The sequence below is a fragment of the Vidua chalybeata genome, chromosome 1 (assembly GCF_026979565.1).
Source record: "Vidua chalybeata isolate OUT-0048 chromosome 1, bVidCha1 merged haplotype, whole genome shotgun sequence".
NCBI classification, from domain to species: Eukaryota; Metazoa; Chordata; class Aves; order Passeriformes; family Viduidae; genus Vidua; species Vidua chalybeata.
This window is the reverse complement of record NC_071530.1, coordinates 32282356-32306642: the sequence shown is the minus strand read 5'-3', so window position 1 is coordinate 32306642 and position 24287 is coordinate 32282356. Positions and strand designations below refer to the sequence as shown.

At 39.0% G+C, this 24287-nt stretch overlaps 2 protein-coding genes across 2 annotated transcripts in view; both read right to left on the bottom strand.

Annotated features, from left to right (window-relative positions):
* STK31 (serine/threonine kinase 31) overlaps nucleotides 1-11034 on the bottom strand; it is a 28339-nt gene extending 17305 nt beyond the window's left edge. Inside the window, 8 exon segments of the mRNA XM_053934356.1 lie at nucleotides 2467-2493; nucleotides 2495-2628; nucleotides 3482-3598; nucleotides 5435-5510; nucleotides 8000-8120; nucleotides 8904-8940; nucleotides 9935-10020; nucleotides 10997-11034. Of these exon segments, the coding sequence (XP_053790331.1) occupies nucleotides 2467-2493; nucleotides 2495-2628; nucleotides 3482-3598; nucleotides 5435-5510; nucleotides 8000-8120; nucleotides 8904-8940; nucleotides 9935-10020; nucleotides 10997-11034 (636 nt within the window).
* A 4650-nt stretch (nucleotides 11035-15684) lies between these two features.
* Nucleotides 15685-23724, bottom strand: FAM221A (family with sequence similarity 221 member A). Its single transcript, XM_053948534.1, has 7 exons — nucleotides 23512-23724; nucleotides 21729-21902; nucleotides 21072-21262; nucleotides 19319-19525; nucleotides 18357-18467; nucleotides 17613-17701; nucleotides 15685-15913 (listed from the first exon to the last, which is right to left on the bottom strand). The coding sequence occupies exons 1-7, from the start codon at nucleotides 23565-23567 to the stop codon at nucleotides 15851-15853; spliced, it is 891 nt and encodes a 296-aa protein (XP_053804509.1). The 5' UTR covers nucleotides 23568-23724; the 3' UTR covers nucleotides 15685-15850.
* Between the last annotated feature and the right edge of the window lie 563 nt (nucleotides 23725-24287).

Below are 24287 nucleotides of genomic sequence, written 5' to 3'. Positions count from 1 at the left end.
CAAGATCTAACTCAGTAAAGCAAATTTTGACAGTCAGGTTGACAGATTAGGCAGAATTAAACAGTCTGCTTCAGTTTAATAGCCAGCTCTCTCACCCATCTGTTGGGGTTCACTGGGCTTCCTGTACAATGAATTTGCATGAACTTCATTTTAACTAAGATGGAAACAAAATCAGTGACATCATCACACTTGGGTGCACTATCAAAAATATTAGCTCGACTACCTACACTCAGTATAATTTGAGTGTGACAGCAGAATAGTAGACACATCTTTTTACTGTGTGCATCTTGGATATTTCTTCTGTTTGAAAATACCATAGCCAAGATTCTATGGAATGGTACAACACAGAAAATGGATCCTTAAAAATTATTCTCAGCAAAATAAAATGTTATGTCACTACACTGTGCATTAAAACAGGACAACTTTTGTGGCTCCACAACTCTAGCATGATGCCAGCAAAACTCATGTTTTATATCCTTCACTTACCAAAGATTTCACAATACTTAGGACAAATTCCACAGGAGTCTGAAGATGGGCTGCTTCCAGCTGCTACTTAGTCATCTTGAAAACTGCATTAATTCTGCAGGGAGCTCTACTCTTCCACACTCATTACCACTTGCATACCCTGTGCAGCACTCAGACACTCTGGGGGATAGCTGACATTCAGGAGAACTCCTCTCTTCTTCATTGTTCCCCGTTTAGAATATTTGTGAAATTGCTATGATAACTTCCCCACTTCAGATAGCAGGATTTTTTTTTTTTTAATACAATGGCATGTTCTTGAAAAGTCAGAAGATTTCATGTCATCATGCATTTGCACCTTAGCTTAGGCAACCAGGAATAACATCAGAATGGGTGAGGAGATGGGGTGGGCTGTGCTGTTCCTGAATAAAAAGAGTTTTCAAGCCACATATGAGGCCCCACATTGTCAACATGAAACAAGAGAGCTACACAAATATATGTGGAGCTACCAGAAGCATCAAAGTGCTGTAAGCTCATTTCAGCAGCATTTCAAATATTCTGGCAGTATAAGACATGATGCATCATGCAGACATGACTTCACTGTTAGCTATTCACAATTGAAACAGGTGTCATTGTCCAGACTGTCAAATATTTCAACAATTTAGTACATCACTCAAGTAGTCTTCAAGGAAAAAAGCCCTTTTTATGATGTTTATCATGGAAGAATGCAACTTGGGGTTGGGAACACAAAAAAAATAGAAAAACAAAAGCAAAACCTCAAAGCACCTCACGCGCACTGTCATCAGAATGGCATCAAAGAAACTCTCTCCTCTGTCAAATGAGTGCCTTTGAGACTCCCCAGTCACACCACTGAATCTGCACCTGCTCCAAATCTGGTCCACATTAAGTTTTCTTTCCCTTTATCTCCAACCCAAATCAAATCCAAACCAAACTGGAATCAAGCCAAACTGGACAATGGGGTGAAAACAAGTTCCAAGGCAGCTTTGCTTTACTTGTAGACTGCTGTTTAACACAGCTTATGGACCCCACTGAGCTCATCCACCCCTGTGATCGCCAGAAAACTGCAACTGCAACTATTTCACGTGCTATCAGCCAAGTTTGTGAAAGTCAATCCCTAAACTGCCCTTTCTCACAACCTAGATACTTCTGCACACTACTCCCCCATACAGGGTGCAACACTAAAAATGCACCTGCTCATTAACACATGCCTCAATGTTATTACGTTTAAACATTGGAAATGGGATTTAGCAAAAGAAATAATTTTTTCTCTCTGACAGCAATCGAATGTATGCTGTGCTCTAGATGTTTTCCCTTCACAAGCTCTTAAATTCAGTATAAAACAGCAAAGCTTCTTAAGCAAATACTTTTAATGTGGTTTAGGTTATATTTGAAAATAGCCACAACGTATTTGCTGCCATTGTCCCAGATGCGCAGCTACCATCCCTTCCCTGCCTTTCCACGGCGCCTGCCGCAGACCAGGGAACCAAAAGCTCCCAAAAGCAGCACTGCCCCATCCTTATCACACAGCTTTATGGCAGCACATGCAGGCGGGTTTGTTCGGGTCTGTGGCTGCGGAGAAGTTGCGCTAGGTGGCAGCTTCCCCCTGTCCAAATCCGCCTTGCCCCCGCGCCGCCCCGCAGGAGGGGAGCGGAGCGCACTCCGAGCGGTGGCATTCTGCTTTTGAAGACAAGCACTGAAGCTGCAGGGCTGAAGCGGTTTTTAGTTATTACAGAACAGAAATCTTTTAGTTACCATGTTCTGATTTCCTTACATTTCTTTACAAAAGCAAGGGTGTCAAAAAGTCTAGGTTTAACACACACAAAAAGTAAAACTCCACAAATGCATCCGTTGCAGCAAAGCCTTTCATGTTATCCAGCGAAGAACAGATGTTTTCATGCAGTGCTGATGCTGTCCAGCTACATGTATAAAATTAAAAATGTATGTTAAATTCTGGTTTCTAAGAAAAAAATAATTCCAACATACCACATTTCTGCATAATTGAATCCTTTTTTTGATTTAAGTTGTTCTCTGTCCAAGTCTTCTGCATCTTTTCCAAGGAACATAGAACAGTGAGACAAACTTCTGTAACCACTTCTATGGCTTGTGAGAACTGCTCCCCAAAACGACTGTTCTTATCTGTGGTGCCTAAGGTGTAAGGAGGAAATAACATTTTACTGGGAATTTTTTTTTTCCACTCAAGCAGTTTAAAAATTAACTCTATTCAGGCCCCTTGAACATACAGATTTTCAGATAGCATCTGCTATGTTAATAATTTAAGTTCTTTCAAAAGGTAGCAGCAGCAATTTGTCTCATTCAGTTGTTAAGTCATTTATTGGCTGTTTGGTTTTTTTAAGAAATGTGGAAGGACCGAAAATACACTCATTATACCTCAGTATTGACCAGGCTGTACATGAGAATTCCCTCCTGCTCCTAATGTCCTTTTTGTCCTATTTCCTCTCTTGGTAGTTTTTAAAATCATCTTTCACACAGCACATATACCAATATACACTTTTCTTCTTAAAGGAGCTGATAGGCACTTCTATATCAAATCTCTTCCTACTGCACTTTTGTCTTTTCTTTTAAAACTAGAAAAGTAATTTGGGCTACTCAAATAGATATATCTCTCACAGCCATACAAACACCCAAGGAATTGGAACTCTGACTACCCAGTTACCTCTAGCAATTAGGTGCATTTACTGATTGGCATCTTCCTTGGAGATGGAATTGAAAGCTCTTCTAGTAAAGGGGCAGAAGGGAACTGAAGTCATCTGATAAGCACTGAGAGGCAGATAATGCAAATTCCAAAACGAGCTGCCAAAAAAAATATTGGGTTTCAGCCATGCTTTTGGGAAACACTCCCCTCTCCATACATGCAATATTACATTTTTCTTAGAAAATTAAGAAAATTAAACTTCTGGGAAACAAAAAAAGCAGGCATGGCTTCAAAAGATAAGCAAGGCAATGATTTATAGTCCTATTTTAGGGGGGAAAAAAAAACATACCTGGCTTTTTTTCGATGCTTTCACCCTAGCAGCCAAACTTCTTGTTTTTATTTTAATATAAGTATGTAGGGTTTGTTCAAAGCTTTCAGCAGTTTTCTTAGATGCTTCCTTCTCTCTGAATTATTTATCATTTTTGGAGCAGTGTTTCAACAGAGCCAGGGAAAGATACATCAAGAGTCACAACAGCCAGCCAGTGCTACTAACACAGAGACCACAGTTTAGACTTCTGAAAACTTGAGATAAACACACACATAGAGCTGGCCCTCTTCAAAACATTTTTAAAAATGCCTAGAAAGACATACAAACCAATGAGAATCATTTTATTTTATTTAATAGTTTTGAAAAGGTTAATGGCTAATTTCCTTCCTCTCATTTCAGTACTGCATTTCTCCAACTACTCCCCATTTGCTAGCAGGTCTCCAGAAAACATGGAATTTCTTCTTCCTTGGCTGAAAATTCCTACCCATTACTTCAGGGAGATCAAGTCCAGGGCTTCATTAAACTCTTCACTCCCATCACTGCCACACCTCAAAGTGGTGCAGCAAAACTCTCACTCTATGTACAGCCAGGCTGACCTTCCTACAAGGAATATTCTTAAAACAGAATAAGGATTATTCTTGACCCAAAAAAAAAAAGCCCAATCATCACATCAGGCTATATCCCTCAAGGAGCAACCTAAATTTTAAAACTCTTGCTCTCATTCCACCGAGATTTTTTTATAAAGTCCTCTTAGATATTGAAACAGTCTTTAAATGTTGTAGCCTTTCAGAATCACTTGTATGATAAAAAAAAAAAAAAAATCAAAATACCAACAGACAAACAAACAAAACAAAAAAATTGAAGGATTTCAATAATTATGTATTTTCAGAAGTGCATACATAGTCTTATGATGGTGTTTTATTTAAGTACCCCTCAAAGCCACCAAGACCACAAATCACCCTTCTCAAATAAATCATTGCCTACCATAATGTTTTTAGCAGTGAGCAAATATTTTCTCACTGAAGTCAATATCCACTTTTTCTTTCAAAGTAATTTACTTGCATTCAACACAAAATAGTAATTAAAATTTGTAGAAAGCAGTCTTTTTAAAAAATCATCAGACTGTATGTTAGATTTCCTTACATTCAAATATTTTTTCTTAGCTGTGTTCTGTGGAAATTTAATTTGCACAGAGGTGCACAAACATTGTATCTTCAGTGGATGGAGGATCCAGGCTATGACAGTCTGGTTTATCTAGAAACAGATGTTCTAGGAAAAGCTAAGCACGTAACAAAGCTGGTTTTGGCTAATTTTAGTCTGCAAGAAAAAGAAACAGCTGTATGCAAGTTCAGGTTTGGGGGTGTCAAAGGGATTTCCACAGTGACAGATTTTCCTTTCATATCTGTTGTTTGTACAACATTTTTCTGAATTCATGCAAACATAACACCTTTTCACACAATCCCTTCATATTTCTGCTGTTTATCACACTTAAAACCATTCACAGCCTTTTTAATTGTATCAGTAACTATTAATAAATACTCTGCTTCTCAGATAGTGCCAGGAAGAAATAAAAGCATCCTTTTTATAAGGCAGCACTTAAGGAAATACTCTAAAATTCCACAACTGCTATGATTCTGTGATGCTTAGGAACTTTTAGCCAAACACACAGAAATCTGGTTTTCCCTCTATGCAAAGAAGAAAAAATTACAGAAAACTCCTTGTGTTTTCCCAGTCACTAAGTCAAAATTCTTTTCATTCAAAAACCATCTTACAATACACACTTATAATACAAGACCTGGGAAAGCCAAGGTCTCTGGTAGCTCAAATTTCCCATCTACTAAATAAGCACGTTAGGATTGGTGTTTGGGATCTCTACCCTAAAAGTTGTTTCTGTAACGAGATAGAGTGATGTGAAGCAATCTACCTCTGAGTACTGTGATGATGCTACCAAAGCTCCACTACACCCACACCAACTCCATCCTCATCTGCATGGCTTTGGTTACATCCTAGCTTGTTTCCTTCCCGGGCATGCTGCCCCAAAAATGCCTGTGATGTGCAAAACATACAGAAATGGAGCAGAGAACCTGCTGGCTGCTCCCCGCTCAGGCCAGTCAGGGCAGCTTTGTACATAAAAGTACCTCAACACTGTGTGCCAAAAGAACCAAAAAGCCCTCTCCCTTTTAAAAAAATCAAATTCACAGCTCTAACTCAAAAAACGGGGCAGATCAGAGAAGCAAGATAATTCAGTATGAGGCATTTTGCTATAAATTTAGATTGTTTTGAAGAGCACCTCATTTCATATTAGCATTTGTTAACAGCACAGGCTTGCCTAAATGATCTGACTTTAAACCAGAATTGGATACTCTGCTGGTATGTGGAGGGCTGTGCCCTCAGGTGATTCATTAACATGTTCCAAAAGCTCAAATTATAGAACATTAGCAAATCCTAAACAACTTTTTTTGGAGAACATTATACCTCTTCCACCATCTCAACTTCCTGAATGCCAAGTACCGCTTTTCCCACCCACAAGCATTTTCCTCAGCAGCCTGTTGCCATGGCAATCCTAGCAACTGCAGGACAAGTCTCTTTAAAAAGATTCCTGACAACAGCTGTATCTGCCAACTTAGCAGCACCTCTTGTCAATGTAATTACAAGTTGCAGAGAAACCCGTTATCCCCGAACAGCTTGCTTCAAACTGTGATAGCTGGCTTTATTTCATATAAGCACACATTGTTACATTCCCACACAGCTAAATCACCATCATATGTCTGTCCTGGTAGGCAAGTATGCTTTTGCAATCCATATTTGTTTGTGTACAGTGAGGTTTTAATAGGGATAAATGAAGAGGGATAGCTACAAAAAGCCTCGAGGACAAGCCTATGGAAATTACATGGATGCTAAAACAAGTAACACCACAAAATCCGCTTAGAGGCCTCGTGTCCTGCAACCTTCACTTTCAACAAAGCTTTTTGGTATCTTCTCCTCTACTTACAAGCTGCTACCCCTTCCTTCTTTTCAAAATCTTGCATTAAGACACATAAGAACAATCTGTCTCTGGAAATCAAATGAGGAAGAGCAAGCTGTCCAAGCAGCAACACTACTAATGAATACTTTTCTATAGATTCATGTCCTAACTCCCACCACCACAGCATGCACACACCCCCACATGTATTTTCTTCCTATTGAGTACCAGTACTACCTGCTGCTGAAAAGACAGGAATTAAAATTCATATTTTAGATACTCACTCCCATCTTCTCATATACTCCCATCCCAGCAACTAAACTGATCAGATCACTTATACCAAGTGTCCTATGACATTCCACTGTCTTAATTTGGGCCAAATATGTGGTTTTCAGTAAAAATCTGAGCTGACAGCTACTCACTCAAGAGTGTTTACTGAAATTATTCATTCAGAAATTGGGAAAGGCCAGAATTGGCAGCCACCAGTTTCATTATAATGTCAAAGAAAAAAAGGTTTAGAAAGAGTGGGGAATGCACTCAAGACCTTTGCAGGATATCTGGGAGAAAATAATCTTTTATTAACAGGGTTTTCCTCTTATTGCCCTACCACTTCTGAAAACAAACTAGTTTTGCTGAAAACTAAGAGTGGAAGGTAACAGGTCTGGAAAGCTACACAAAGAAAGCAAATAAAAAGGTACCTCAAGCAATAAAAACTATTAAAGATTTAAAAAAAATAAAAATAGAAAAATTAAGCAAACACAACACTCCAGGGAATTGACAACAGATTGTTGTCTATTTTAAGTAATCACATTTAGCAATGTCAATAGGGCCACAGGGATGAGGCCATGCACAAGGGCTCTTGGAACCCCTTCTATATGACAGATGGATAGACCAGGCAAGCTGGACAGAAGCTTCCTGCCTCCTCCTCTGGCAGCCTCTGCTCCCAAGCCATGGGCTCGTGCAGCATGGGCAGTGCCAGTGCCCATCCCTGACGAGGCTGTGAAAGGTGTCCCAGAAAGGGAGACTGACATGAGCAGACCTTGTCCAAGAATCACCAGTGTACCTCAGAAGGGCTCAATGCTTTTTTAAGTCCTGTTGCCATCAGCTCCTGAGCCTTTCATGCTCAGTGCTGGCCAGGGGCAACAGGGTTCCTACTCCCACCTGCTATTCTCTCTTTTGACCAAAAGTTTGCACAGCACCCAGGCATTCAAGCAGCTCACGGGTGCACCTGAATTTATCACGGGTTCTGTGACCAAGGGAGGTGTTTTTTTTTTTTCCTCAGAAGGGGAAGAAGCAGAGGTACTTTGTTTCCTCAGCACCAGAATGAACTTGGGTCCGACAGAAACAGACCTGAGGCAAATAATACTCGAAAAATCACTTCCCCAACACAACCTGAAGCATTTTTGACAAAACTATTTAATTTCTAGAGTATGCCCATGGCAACAGATCAGACAGTACTTCCCAGCCTACCCTGCTTTCAGTTAAACAGACTCCTCTGGGGAACACTGTGCTGGTATTTGGAAGCATCTGTTACACATCCCATTATCTAAATGCTTTAAAATTTGTTACTCACCTGGTCACACCTGTTTGAGTTCAGACCAGCTGGTATCTGCAGTGCCCAGAGCCTGTAGTTCTCATCAACACTTGGACATTGCAAGTTTGGTGGAATTTTAAACATGTTTGGTCTATTCAGAATTTAAGATTTTCCACAGTCACCTGATACTGCTTAATGAGGTAACATACAAATCAGTGGAGCTTATGCAAACCTCCTACAGAAATGTGCACTGACAACTACTAGAACATAAGCATGCTGCAGAGGTCAGAATCTTCCATACTAAGGCCAGATGCCCTTCAGAGGAAGGAACTGAGAGAAATCTCTTACAGTGGCATCTGTCTAAAAGCTTAGTGACAAAACTTTAAGTAACAGAATAGATCTCTGCTGGCAACTTTTTTTCTCTAAGGGCTACAATTAAGAAACAATATAGAAGACTTTCTTCGTGACCAGCAGTGTATCTAATATTTCCATGCCAAAGGACCTGTCTAGACATTAGCATTTTACATAGGAATTACTAGCCCTCTGTATCAGTCTCCTAATGCTGATTAGCAGCTCTTTCAGGTCATTTCCATCAGTGCTCACATGTCACACAAAGACTACCATTTTCATCAGACAGAAGTTTTGAAATTAAATTATATTTCTTACCAACCTTAACTATCGCTCATGAATCTCTTCATCAAGAGATACAAACAGCACTTTGTAAATATGTCATGTTTGCCAGTCTTTTCATTACAATTTTTTAAAATTACAGGTCACTTGAATGTGTATCCCACATTATTCACTGTTTTAAAATTCATTCACGTAGCAGGTTTCAAAAAGAGATTCATTTATTGCTATCATTTTGTATGTAGAACTGACATACAATTAAAAACTTCAATTAAACAGTTCCTGCCTATTCACTGTTTTTTATCTCTTGCTGTACCAATATCTGTCTTCAGAAGAACAGCCATCATAAATTTGGAAATTAGGGAAATTAGGAATTTGGAAATTAGGGGGGAAAAAGATAAAGAATGTCATTATGAAAATATAAGCATACCTCAAACTGGTATTTGTAGAATGGAATACAGATCTTATTCCTACATTTTCCTATAATTATCCTCACAGATTTATGAAAAAAAAAGTAATGCGTTTCCTATCATATGTCTCATAAAAATATATGCTAATACTTCAAAAACATAAAAGTTTTGTGACTAGAAAAGCACCAACACATTACACAGCAGCTTCACATGGCTTTTCTCTTAATGTCAACATTTTATTGACAGTGACATCTTCATACACATGATAAAGGAAGAGGTCAGTCACAAAATAAATGTGCAGGCTTTGTTTTCTTCCTTTTCCAATAAGAATGTAGAAAGTCCTTTACCTACACACACAAAAAAAAAACTGAGACACATCTTTTAATTTTGGCTTAGTTTGCTATAGAAAAGACCACCAGTAGTTCACATACAAAACCAAAAGCTGCCATCATCCTTTTTATGCTTGTCATAGAACTTCTACTAAATATGTCCTTATTGTCTTCTCAAGAGTATTTTGTCCAGCATGTTCAACATTACAGGTTTTTAAAAGATCTTTTTCAATTCTTGAGATGGAGCAAAGAACCACTTCTCTTAAAAAAGCATTGCTCTCTAGTTAAAGAAAGCCCATAATGTATACTGGACAAAGAAAGAGAATTCAGCATTCTGTATATTACCTTCTTGTAGTATTTCCTGAGTTTTAAAAAAACCCAAAACAGTGTTTTCATAATTTCACTGAAGTGTGAAGTGCAGCAAGATTTGTTCACACAAAATAAGCATTTTCTTTAGGAGAGTCAAAAGTTCTTAAAGAGAACTTAAGAGAATACAACACACAACGTATTCAAAGATCAAATAAGTACCTTGAAAAATGGTTGCATAGAATTAAAGCTCTTACATCCAGGTAAAAAACAAACTCCACATATACACAAACTATTTACCTTACTAAAGCCAGGTTTGCCAAAAGCTGCATTAGTCTGAGGACAAGCTTTTGTCAACGCACAAGTTGTTTTCGAGAAGCCATTACATCTGCTGACATTCGAAGTGTGGAGAGAGCATACAAGTTATTAGCTGTCATTTTTCATAGGTGCTTGATGGCTTATAACAGCCAAAAATTAAATCAAAACAGTAGCACTGCTGTTGAGACAAGTAATGCCCCACCTTAAGCTTTCAGTCTTTATAATTTTAGGTGCATTTGCAAGACTGCTCTCATTCTCTTCCAAGAGTTAATGAATCAGATCAGGACAGGTAATGTACCTCAGAGAAATAGTTTGCAATGAACATTTTTAACAGTTTCATTGCCAGCTAGCATTATGCAGATCTTACTTTTCAATCCTTCCTCACAAATGTTAGCATGTATCTGGTATCCATTCTCTTTCTCTCCTTAATCAGAGGAGACAGCTGTTCTGGCATAATCCTCATTCTCTTTACATGAAAACTTGGGTTTTGGGTTGGCTGAGAGAAGCATAGTTTCTCCTCTTATAACTTAGCATCTGAACCATTGTAAAACAAGTTCAATTCCAGAAATATGGCTTTTGGTAGACAACATTCTACCTGTAATTCAAAGGAAAAGGTCCAGAGTTCAGAGCTGGAAAGAAAACACCTGGGCAACTGAGTATTTTGATAACCTTAGAAGCACATGTATGCTCTGTACCTTACAGTGTTAAATAAAACACTCTGACTGAGTCTCAATGCCAGAATAAGAACCTAAAGGAGAATTACCTATGATTATTAAATCTAAAAATCCCTTTATTAGAAAAAGTTATTCCATAAGCAGAATGAGTGAAGTTTGGTCCACCTCCACAAATTCCTACTGGGAACAGGACAAGCAGCATTGCCTCCTCCAGTTGGCTCAAAGCTACACAGATTCTGTCCAATATGCACACACTAATTAGCCAGCAGACCGAAGAGGAAAGGCAACCTATGGTAATCCTTCTGCATTTTCCCCTCTCCCTGCTGCAACCCTCACATTAAAGAAAACTATTCATTGTTTGGGTATTTCTACTTTTTCTCACTCCCGCCTTCCAACATCCTCCTGCCCATCTACATAAAAATTGATGCTCTTAGGGCAGGAGATGCACTCCCAGCAGGACTCCAGCTGACTCCTGCAGTATTCTTCAGACAACAGTAAATATTTTAGCCCTCAATTTATTTATTTTTTGGCCTACCAAATATCCAAGAAAGCATAGCGACAAACTTATTTGTGCAACAGATTCTCACTCATCATATATTCGATGAACAATTCTTTTTGACATTACAGAAAAGAATAACTGATTGCACTTTGAAGGGGAGCAACAGTACTTGAAATTCTGAAATCTGAATTAAATTATTTTTATTTTTCCAAAATTAAATGCTATCTTTTGTTCTCACATATACAGAAACTTGCTGGGAGAGGGAGGATAAGATTAAGCACCTCAGTTAGAATCAAATAATTTTGAATGTGCTCAGCTGTGTGTAACAGGATGCTCTGCCTAGAATGGCATCAACCAACCTGAACAACGCCCATTTGCAAAGCTATCCCTGCTGCTTTTGGTGTTGAATAATGCTGAAAGCAGACTGACCCATCAGCTCCAAAATTAAACATCCTGAGAGTGAGGTGAAGATGTAACTGGCCTGGTAAAGTGCCTGATAAAAGAACAAAATGTGATACTACTGATAACTTACCTGAAGCTGCTGAACTGACACAGCTGGCCTGGAGATATCTGACTGAGCAGTCCCAATCTTGAATGGCAGGGTCTTTTGACATCCCCCTTCTTGGAGTGTTTGTGGAGATCCTCTCTTGGGTTGGTTATTCCTCAAAGTTATTCCTCAAGGTTATTCCTCAAGGCCGAGCAAAAGAGATTTGCCTGCAGTCTTTGGTATGAGTCAGTAACATCAATCTCTGCTTATTGCTAGCTTTCCCATAATTTCTTCAATCTTGCTTAAAAATAGAGAACTAGACTATACTAATAGTTATAGCTTCTGCCCATGGAGTAGATAATTCTGAGTAATTACTCATTAATTTCTGATTAATTAATTTTAGTCTAATCATTATAATTATAAACATTTTATATATCTTATATAGATAAGATATATATATTATAAACATTTTTATATATTTTATATATAAATAATTTTATATTTTTTTATATATATATATATTTGCCATCTTTAATTCTGCAGGACAAAGTTGTACAAAGGTTCAATTACACCTGGATAATATTTTAGATATGAAGTGTTGACTCAGTCTGGGGCTAAGATTGGCTCCAGCCACATCTAGACTCCTCTCTGAGGAGTTCAGAAAGCAAGGTCCTTTCTGCACCTCGTGACTCAACAAATAAATTTTGTGTAAGGTTCCCATTCTGTTGGTGACACAGTGTCACGCAGGTGACAGGTTATGGCTGAGCCTGGGAGCTTCCCTAGGGGGGTAACTGAAGGAGCCAGTGGATCAGAGCCCAGCCATGCCAGACATGGGTACAGTGAATGTAAAATCAGAGCTAAAACCAGTGTTAAGCAAGTAATGATTCCTTCTGCCAGAAGAGAGATGCTCCAAAGCAAGAGTAGTCTTCTAGGCAAAAATAGTATATTTATTTACAAAAAAAAAAAAACATAACAGGTACACCTGTGCGAGGTCTTCTAGACTGGAAAACCTTTGTTGTTTTTTTTTCAATTATATCTGTGCCAAGAACAAATGCTATCCCTACTTGCATGGCTATAAACTACTTCTAGAGAGGCTCACAGAGTCATGAGGCCTGCCAGTCATTTAATATGCACAACGTGCTGCAAAGACACTGACAACTTGACAAAGTCACTGCACGGGTGCCATCACTGGTTGTGAATTCACACATGGCATTCCCCTCGCTCCTGAGCCTGAGACAGACAGACGTGGTTTATATTTAGTAGCAGAAGCATACAGAAAAAGGAGGAGCTCCTGGCTCTCCACTTAGCATCACTGAGCAGTGTCCACTATCCTAACAGCCAAGGGACATCTGAGCCTTTCCACAGGATGATCAAAACTAGTGAAAAAATGCTGTTGTACACTCTAGGAATGTTATAATACTAGAAAAATACTGATTTGAAGGCCAGCTATTTTAAAAATAAGACATGCTTAAGCACTGCCCAGGGCCTGTGCAATTAGGCTTTAACAGCTTAGAGCGCTCATGTGTATGAGAACAAACCCTTTTCCCTGTGCCTGATCCCTTGGATTAGGGTCAGAAACAGTTAATGCTTCCAGCTGAATGATAGATATACACCCAGCCAATAAATCACACAGATGAATTGGTAACTTATCTGTCCCAAGATATTTTGTTCAAAGTTCATGGCTGCTCTCAAGAAAACAAACCACCAGCAAGTACCTGTTAAACCCAGCTCTTTATTTAATGAACGCTGCTAATGGCACATGTACTAACATTTGCTCTCTGCTTTTATAATTTTAAAAGAAATATATTTTCTAACAGATGTACAAAGAAATTTTTGAATAGCATTGGAGGTTGCAATATTGATCCTGCAAAATGATTCTTTGTTTTTTAGGATAAATTCAAATTTCACTTAAGGTATGACATCAGTGTCCAGTTTTTGCAGGCAGCAATGTTATGAGATATATTGTACCTGGATTTTCATGTATAGACATGAATAAAGTTTCAGAAAAAAAAGTAGTATGCAAATACTAAGTCAAAAACCTGCCTTCTTGTAAGGAAAGCAAGTTTCTTTTGCTTGGACATCATCAACATGAGTGAAAAGCAGTCAGAACTCCTAAGCAGTATTTAATGCTATTTATATTTTTATGATCTAACCTGTTTTCCAACTAAAAAGGATATCACTAAATAAATGTAATAATTTTTTATATCCTTAGAGTGGAAACAGTAAATAAGTTAAAACACAGCATATTTTTTCAAATTACTTTAATAAAACCTGTTTTTGATTATCAAAGTACAGTTTAGTGGGACTGAATTTGGCAGAGCTAACATTTAAAACAGACAAATATTGCCAACTCAAAATGTAAATCAATACATTATTTTCTAAAAGGTATGCTCTCAGTATCAAAAGGAACACAAAATAAAAGTTTTTGTAAGTATTAGAACCTCTCTCTTTAACAATATTTTGCTGTGAGAAAGTTCACTTCTGCAACACACACAGACATTTCCAGTACTGCATTCCCTCATGGATATAGTAACAGGGGTAAGTAGGAAACTAGAGTAAAATTCCACTATTAAGCTTGTGACAATCTCTTTGAAAAATGGAAATATTTTTTCCACTTTTCTTTGTGAATGTCATTTGCATTTGCTGGTTTCTTGTGATTACATTGTGAAAACTCCATTTATTTTCAAAACCAAGCAGAGGATGTGTAGAATGGATTGCTTGCCAGGGCCAGAAGAGGGAGCTCAAATGAGTACTTTCATTTATTAGGCTAAAGCAGCGTGTAACTAGAATTTAACAGTAAAGGTACTTTAAAAACATTAATTAGACACTTTGATGTATCATGCATTTAAATTAAAGTAACAGGTTAGCCTCTCTGATTGGTATCTGTAGTAATGGCAGTATAGGTCAGAGTTAAAGGTTAAAGGCTCTCTTAAAAGTGAACCTTCACACCAGGGGTGGTATCTGAACAAAAACCAAGTTGCCCTGCAGTCAATGCCTTCAAACTCACCTCTTTTCCTTTGCCCATCAGGCACATGGAGGCATTCTCTCCAATGGGAAACAAAGCTTTGTAGGCTTCTCCCAGTTCTTGCTGTAAAGTCTCAGTACACACACCTCCTGTAAAGCCTCCAGTCCAAGAGACACCTCCGGGTATTTTTAAGAACAAACTAACTTACACCTCTCTGTTCTCAAAGCAGAATCAGTTAACTCAGGCTCTGCTTTTGCCTCCTAAGCTGCGCTCTCTGCCAGTCATTCTGTACCAAGTTCATGTTGTGCTGCTTTGCAGAATTCATCCACCACACATTCACTAAATTTTATATTTTCCTGTCCACTATCTTTAATAAAAGACACATTGCCACAGCTGTGAATATGGACAAAGAATGCAAAAGCACATCTCCCTGAGGTGACTTAGTCTGTGTTGGATTAGACATGATGAATCTCTTGGATAAATAAGTTTGTACCAAACAGCATGCAATTATTGCTTTAAATGCTATAAATAATATATCCATTTCCACTTAAGGTTTTCAGAATTTGTTCTGGACAGTAACAGACAAACAGAATTGGGAGAATAGTACTACCAGAGAAATCTGGGATAAAGAATACAAGCAGGATCCCTTCAAGTAGCTCATAAGTGTGGAAATGGGTTTGCAAGTGTACAGAATGTCATATTTACAAAAAAATATTTATATGATGGAAAGAACAGAGCCTACAGAAGTGTGAGAGAAGAAAGATATGTTTTAATTTTATGTCAAGGAGATGAAATCAACAGAAAGGGGAAAAAGATACAAAGAAAATATTAGAATGTCAATATTAACAGAACAAATCTCACCACAAAAAATCCATAACCAAGATGAGTTTAAAGGACTCTACAAATAAAGAAGATGTATCATAAAAGTAAATGATACATCTTCTACAATCTACAATGCCCTTCTACAATCTAATATTTAAATACAAGGTTATTCTCTCCAACTTTAAACTCTCAGAGCTTAAACCCTCAGACCTGCAACTCTCTAAAGATGCTTCTCCATTGCCAAAGAAATATCTGTGTAACAGTCCTGGAAATTAGAAACACATTGATTAAAGAACCAATCTTATTATGAGATAATTAAAAATTAATTTCAGCAAAGGAACAAAACAACAGAATAAATAAATGAATAAATACAGGTATGCAGGTAGGCACAGAGGAAAATACTCAATGAAATAATGAACAATGTGCCAAATAATAAATATTTATTTGTTAATCTCATGGCTTCTTTGATGGCACTGGGTTCCTCTCTTTCCGTTTAGCAGCTTTCTCCATTTTCAGCTGTAAAAAAATGACATCAGCAGTGGTTCAAACATTGATTTGCAAATCGGTTAACAATGCAATATTAAATGTCTAGATCCAGTCACAAATTTACCAGGGTGATACATGCAGTGGAGAAAGGTACACAACATTATTATCCCAACCTAGCACTGCTCACATTTGCACCACAAGACAAAGGAGCACTTCTGTGGCACTGCAGCTCCTCCCCTATTGAAACCAGGCTGCCTTATCTCTGATAAAGGCAGTTGAGGTATTTGAGTATCCCTCAAGGCCAGTGTGTCTCAGGAATGTTCAGGGTTTATCTCTATGTCAATGAAAGGTGGAGCAGTTTTATTGCAGATGTCTAACAGACACAGTTAGACAAACCAGCACACATAAAACTACACGGGAATGGTGCTGAACCTTCGTCTCAGAGCCTCCCCGCTGACCCACAAGGCCGTGATTTCCTCCTGTAAGACTTTTTCTACACAACAGGCTCTTGTAAAATTTATCAGCACATAGACATTTCACTCTGTCATTTTGCAGTAAGACTGTTTATCCAAACAAATATATCCATCGGTTTTAGAAGCTACGATATTTCTGAAGTACTGTTACACTAGTGAATGAAATCACATTTAGAACAATTATAAAAAAGGGATGCAGAGACTTTTGCATCCCATCTAACACATACACTGCTATTAAAAATGCAAGAAAAAAAGAATCAACATGCTTTTTCCCATCATCAAATAATACCAACAGGAAACAAGACCTCATTTGGATGTCTACAGATGAACTCACTGCTAAGCAAATGTTGTTGGTCTTCACAAAAATGCCTTTTAAAACACTTTTCCCCCTTTAGAGGCTTGAGGTTTTTATCTAAAATTTCTATTACCTTTTGCAAAGAAAATGAAATCTCTGGGGGAAAAAGAAACTGAGAAATTTGAATTTGATGTTTTCTGTGAACCAATGTAATATTTCTAACATCTGTCCATATTTTCTGATGATTTACAAAACAAACTGTTTAGAATTTCACAAAACTAGAACAGCTTTCTCCTTAACAAACACCTTGTTGCAAGCCAGCAAGCAAAATAGCAAAACAGTTTAGATTTTGAAAGTTAATTATGCAACATTATTTTACAAAAGAATTCATAAACAGTCAAGACATACTTCAGCTGAGATGGTGGAGCTAAAGGGCTAATATGAGAAAAGAATAGGGATTTAAACATGTGAATAACCTACACCACAGGGCATTGAAACTAAAGATAATGTGGTGGAGGAGGCACCTCTGAGTGATACAGATCATCTAAGAAAGACAGACCAAATTTAGCCAAACTTACACAGACTGTCATTAAAAAAAAAAAAAGGAACATTATAAGTGAGGCAGCAAACACACAATCCTAAATGTCACAGGGGAGTTTCTGTGACTCTGTGTTGTTGTTTCTTTCTGTCACATAGTACAATGTTTTGGTTTTCTGTAATAGTTACCCTCAATTAAAATCTGCCTGGTTAAGGTAAATGCCATCCCACACATGACTGACCTCTGAAATTTTGTAGTAGCCCATAATTGTATTTTAAAATTTGTGTTAAGAAGCTGGATTTCTCAGCAATTGAGAAGGAATTATATAATGCATTTATATGCCACTTAAATCATACATTTATAGGGTTCAGACATCCTCTTGTGAAAGTGTATTTAAATTAAGCAATAAATGTAGTAACTTGCCCGTTCTTGATAGCGTTTTTCAAAGTAAGCCATGTCATCAGCTTCTGATTGTTTTCCATGAGAAACTTGCCCTGTGGCACTTGAACTACCTGAAAAAGAAAACATAAACAGAAAACAAAACCCCTTTTTTATTAATGATACTTGTTACTCCATTAGTTATGTTTTACATTTGGTAAAACCCATTTTAAATGGGAATTCACCTTTATAGGCAAGTACAAAACACAGCATTTGGGACCAAAGAGAAACCTTTCCAGTCTAGGCTTGCACCTACTATAAATTGTTTTAAAGGCATTCAACTGTTATATTAATTGGTAAATTTTTGTACTGAATAAGGGACATAAAATAAGTTTAAGTGATCCACAATCCCATGCAGAAAAAGCTTTCTGGCAGAAGGCAGTTTCATAGGATTGTGCTGAATATGTACAACCCATTCAGATATGATGAGTTTCTAAAAGGAATTAAGAATTTTAAAATCTGATCCAATGAATACGTGACACCATTGATGGGAAAGATAACAAACACTAACAAAAAATAATTTCAGGTAACAAACACATCACAAGCAAAAATAACAACCATTATGTTATTCTATGCATTTGAAGTACATGAATGTTGTACTAACTTATCACATAGCAAAGCTTCAATATTCATTTTAATGCCCTGAGCATCCTTTGATTCATTACTAAAATAAATTAATTATATAATAAGTGCTTTTTGTATAACAGTATTATCCTACTTATACATCACCTGCTATTTGTGGCATGGTTTGAGCGGAACTCGAAGGCCCCTGAAATGCTTTTAGAAATGGATGATCCATGCTAGTAATGGGGGCTTCTAAAAGTTCAGCAGAAGGAGCACCTGTCAGAAAATAAGTTGAATGGAAACAATAATTAACTCCAGGAGATATAGTCCTAATACACATTCTGGGGTCAAAACAAGGTTACAGATTCATATCTACAACTCTCAGCGCAGATCCCATAAACTGGAGTTAACAAAAGCATTACAAGGATGGCTTCAAAGGCATTGAAAAGCTTTGTTTCTTCAATTACTACAGTAATGTTTTACTTTCTACACTTCAGACAAATCCAGGAATCCAGATCAGAATTTTAGAAATAAATAAGGGGTATGTGGCAATAATAGATAAAACAGTATTTCAGGACAAAACGTGCATTACTAAATGACACAAAATTACAGAGCAGAAAAAGTATCAAGACCAACTAACATGTCTGTTAAAAAGTTCTACTAATTACCTCTTTTTTTTTTTTTTGCTGAATAGCTATTAACCTTTGAGTTTGGAAACAAAAATGCTGTAAATATATAATCAAGAAATATCTGGGCAGTATTAGGCTAAAGGACTACCGTAAACAGAACATGGAAGTATTAGGTTACAGGAAGTATTAGAAGTTATAGGTTCTCTCTATATAGGTTCTTCTGCTCGAAATACAGCATATCCTTTATATGCTGTATTTCGAGCAGAAGCAACTGGGCTGAGCACCAGAATTGCTGAAAAAGTGTTTTTTTTATCAACTCACAACAGTGAGTAGGACAATGCCTTAAAGCCTTGAGGACAGCTGGAAAGGAACAGTCTTTCTGCAGTTCTACTCCTACTCATCCAATTTGCCTTCAAACTTTGAAACTCTATTTTGATTTAGTACTTTTCAAAATTTAAGTGGAGAATTAAAATTTCATCTCAGGTCAGCTGCACATACCTATTCCACTGTCATCGAGCCTCATGTAGCCTTCTGCTAGCGAGCTAAAACCAGTCAGTCCTCCCATGGCAGCGTAAGGAACATCCTGCCCCACGGGCTTTCCTTGGGCTAAGCGCTCCTCTTTTGTTTCCACAACTGTTTCGTGAGCGTATGCTGGCTGACCACATGCACAGGTAAAGCAGCTATGAAAGCCTGAACACTTGGAACCTGAGAAAGAAATAAATGAGTGAGATGGTGATGGGATTTAAGCATCCAGCTGTATGTAAAGGCTGTACAAAAGAGAAAGGACGACTCCTGGGATTAGATCATGAGAGCCATCCAGTCACAGGATCCTACTGAGTGACCTGTCTGCCCTAGCTACATCTAAAACTGTCATCAAAGCCCCCCTGGAGCAATGATGTGACCAAGAAAGTGAGGAAGTGATGTTGCAAATGTTTCATTATACAAATGACCCTGCTCCCAGCTCACAGTTTATTTTGTGGAGCACCATGAAAAATTTCTTTAAGTCTTTCATAGTATGTTGATCACATTCTTGAAAATGCTAGAGGTTTTTTCATATTATTTTGGGCACTCCTCAGTAACAGAACTCTATGTTTGAATACAGAATACAGGATATGCAATATATACAGAGCAACAAGCAGTTAAGCTTTTCAGTTACAACTTTTCTGTCACATTAGATTTATCAACACAGGACAAGACTAATACTGTTACATTAAAACCAAACAAGTCCAAAATAGAAGCTATTCTTGGCACTTCACTGCAAAATCTGTGAAGCCCTCAGAAGTGTCTGGTATTTTTGAGAAATAATAGGCAAAAGTCATTATATATATTAATATTGAAAACATTGTGTTCTATGGATTCAGTCTGAATTATCCAGCTGCACATCTAAGATTTTCACATTACTTAGTGCAAATTCTTGAAAGGCTGTCACGTAGATATTTTATGGTTTATTCTGTGAGATATGATCTCAACCAGCAAAAGCTGTTTGCACTTTTTTCTGTACAAAATAGAGACATTCCATGAAAGAAATTTAGTAACAGTACAGAACTCCAGCAAAAAAAAAAATCTTCATCTTATGTAATTTGAGGTTTCAAACTAAAACATCTTTATGCATTATTTATTTCTTGTGGTTAATAATTACTGTTGTTTCATAACATTAACCTCAAACAACTGCAGCAAAAAGCTTCCTGTTAATCCCTTTTCTAAGATCTTGCTGAAACTCCATTCCCATTTGCATTTCTAGATCCACAATCTCTATGGTCATGAACCACTTTGTTAGAGTGCTAGCAATAGAATTATTTGGGAACCGAGTAGTACTTCCTGTTGAGCTGAGAAAAGACATAAAAACATATTAATGTTCTAGTCAACTTGGCAATAGAGAAATGGAGGCCAACACTTCTATCAAACTACCAAGTTCAGGTAGAAAAGGCACGTGCATGCAGCTGAAGTGACAAACTGCAAACAGGGTGCTTTCATACTGTCTAACTTCAGGCATCTGTCTCCATAAGCGCCTATCTGAAGTATTCAGAGATTTAAACTCCTTCACAGGAGCTGGGGAAACTATGGATGTCCTAAACCCTCCTGTGTAAAAGGTGATGTCTTCCTTCCCACTTCTCATCCTTCCTCAAGGATGAAAACACGCATTGGTGACAAGAGCAGCACACACCCAATACCCTGGGCAGAACGCACATCCTCACACGCTGTTCCTGTTAATTTCCTGGCAGGGAATGCCGCGAGCCCAGCGGTGACTTACAGGAGTTACAGGGAAAGCCCGGCGCTGCGCTGTGCTGGTCAGCGAAGTGCTTGCAGCGGCAGCGGACGGGCTGGGTGCCGTTCAGGGGGACAAACTGGTAGGACTGGCACGGGCAACGTTTCACTCTGCAAGGCACACTGATAGGGCGCTCCTTGGGAAGCACCTCGTAGTCTGTTTTGTGTTGTTTATACCTAAAACAGGAAAGGTAATGACTTTTATAACTGTGTTAGTATTTATCAGAAAACTACCTGAAAGGCTTACTATTCACAAGTTTTGTTTTGAAGTAGCTTTAATTCTACTTTTTACTCTTATTTGTGAAATTTCAATTAAATGCATGATAGCAGGTGGTTTTACATCTATTTATTACATAAATATCACATATCCTTATGTTTCATTTTGAAAGCACTACCAGAATCAATCTGATCTACATTAACTCATGCCTTGCAGCTGAATTTATTGAGACTACAAAATCATTTTGGTTTCAAAAATATATTGACATTTGCATTTACAAACAGTTGTTACTATTTAAAACCTAACTTTCTTAACCCTTAAACCTTAAATAAATTTGCCAATGTGCTACTGTAATGTGTCTGGGATTATTTCACATTTTCCTGATTTTTAAAAATCCTAAAGTGTAAAAGGAGGGAAGCTACTCACCGGTGAGTGCAAAAGCACAGTGTCTCTGGTCCCACAAGCTTACAGTCCATGCCAGTTGGTGATCTCCAGCTCACATACAACCTGTTCTGCAGCCGAGCTGGTAATACTTTCCTTTTGTACTCCTCGTATTCCTCAGGAGTAAAGGGCTTTCCTCCATCATCATCACCTACAATTCTGTATACATGGCATAAAAAAAGCCATAAAAAAATTAAGACAATAAAAGTACGCTTCTCAGATTTTTTTTTCAAATAATATATAACAAAACTTTTTCTGTAAATGCAAAACAAATCTTGTATTTCATATTACTCTTCTAATAATTTAACAGAACTATAGCTGACTTTTGGAGAATATTTTTTGAATAATGCTCTTTTTAAAAATTTGCTCTGATGGACTGAAAACCAGTTCTAAGACAGAAGGAAAAAAATTAACACAGCAAACTACCAGGGGTTCTTTCAAAGGAAAAAAAAAAACAAAAAAAAACAAAAAAAACCAATGAGCATCAAGGATCATGTAACCAGCCAGCTCTCCCTCAAATTTCTTCACTGAATTCCAGCAAGTCACTTCACCCATCTACACCTAACTGTACTGCAAACTTGTATCAGGAGATTAATCTCAGTCTAGTCTGAGTATTCAGGTGCAAGCAGGTAACCCCACTGTCATTAAAGCAACAAACAACACATCCAAGTTGTCTTCTGATTTGCAAGTAGACTATGCTGGTTTCTGTAGCCGAAGTTGGTGGGGGCTGTATCCCCCCATTCAGACAGGCCCATTTGTTTAAACTATCACTATGTTCAAATTCAAGGTCACTGAATAGTTGGAACTCTGGAGCAGCATCCAAATTCTGCATTTATGGAAACAATTAAGGACAATAAATAAAATATGTAAAACACAATTGAGACTTAACTGCAGCACTTACCTATGCTAAAATTTTATTAATCATACCTATGCTATGATTTTATTAATGTCTGTAAATATCTCAGTTATTATTTATTGGATATGCTGAAACATGCTGAACGAGTGATTCTTTGTCAAATATTCTGTGGATTTGTGCACTGCCAGCACTCTACAGCACCAGAATAATGTGCCAACACAATGCTATCATTTGCATGTCAACCCAGCCAACACCCACTGCATCATTGCACGCCTTATATAAGAAATACCACTGTGCCTTCCTCCGGTGTTTTACTCGAGGTTTTCCTAAACTAAATTAAGATCTCATCTCAGCACAACGACTGTGTTTATTTTTGTTCAGCCTTTCGAGAGGACCGCTGACAAGACTGGCAAAGACACACAAGAGTGTAAGTGATTTGTACAATGCAAAACTTGGAACTCATGATGCACAGAATTTCTCATATTCTGAAAGAGCAGTACGGCTGGCAGATTATCAAATAATGGTTTCGATTGGACGGGACCTTAAAGACCACCTAATTCCAGCGCCGCTGCCGTGGGCAGGGATGCCACTGGCAGACCAGATGGCCTCTCACAGTACATCTCACGCTGCCCTGGATGCGAGGGACGATGCGTGACTTCACCGCTGACAGCCAAGGCTTGCAGCGGGTCCTCACCAGGGCGCACCAACCACGGCACCTCCGACTGCGACAGTGGACGGCGGGCGGTGCATGTGGCCGCCGCACACCCCGAAGCAGCCAATTCAGGAGGGCCGGAGGCGGGCATCCCTCCGGGAGGAATCCCGGGCCGCGGGTCGGCCGCAGGGGATGCGACACGGCTGGAAACGCCCGTCCCCCGCCCCAGCGAGCCCAGCGCGCCGCCCCTGTGCGCTCACCGCCGGTACTCCGCGTACTCCTCCACGGCCTGCGCCTCCACCTGCAGCCGCTCCATGCCCGCTGGGCCGCCCGGGGCAGGGTGCTGGGAACGGGCAGGTGCGGCAGGCGGGAGGCACCGGGAGGCACCGGCGACAGGCGGGGCAAAGGCGGGGTACAGGCGGAGGAAAGGTGGGGGACAGGTAGAAGAGAGGTGGGGGACGGAGGGGGACAGGCGGGGGAAGGCGGGGGACAGGCGGCGGCAGGCAGCCGGAGGCAGGCGGAGGGGAGGCGGGCGCAGGCGGCCGGCTCGCCGCAGCACGCTCCGCAGCGGCGGCTGAGGAACGTGCGGATGCGGGAGGTGTGTGCGGGCCCGCGGGCACGGCCAGCCCCGCGCCGGCGTGTTGTCCCTGCCGGGGTGTTGTCGTTACCGGGCGCGCAGCGGGGCGAGGCCCTGCTTTGTTTTATTCCGGACTGCGCAAAGCAGGGAGCTAGGTGGTAACCCACAAAAGGCTAGGTCATCAAAACTTTACACTATTGATTACATTTTAACAAAGGCATCGGTATTCATTGGCTAAAAATTGCGTAATTTTTCTACTAATTAGTATTCAGCCCCCTATTTGTTAGTCATACCTCTCACTTGTCATGCTAATTAGTACACAGGCACAGTTCTGCCCATTTGAGTCTGGGGTCTGTTTTGAGTAGGTGGTCGTGGTTGCCCACAGCTGGAATTCCCTTTTCCCGTGGTTACTGCTTAGTTCTGCTGGCTTCACTCCTGGTGGCTCTCATCCAGACAGTC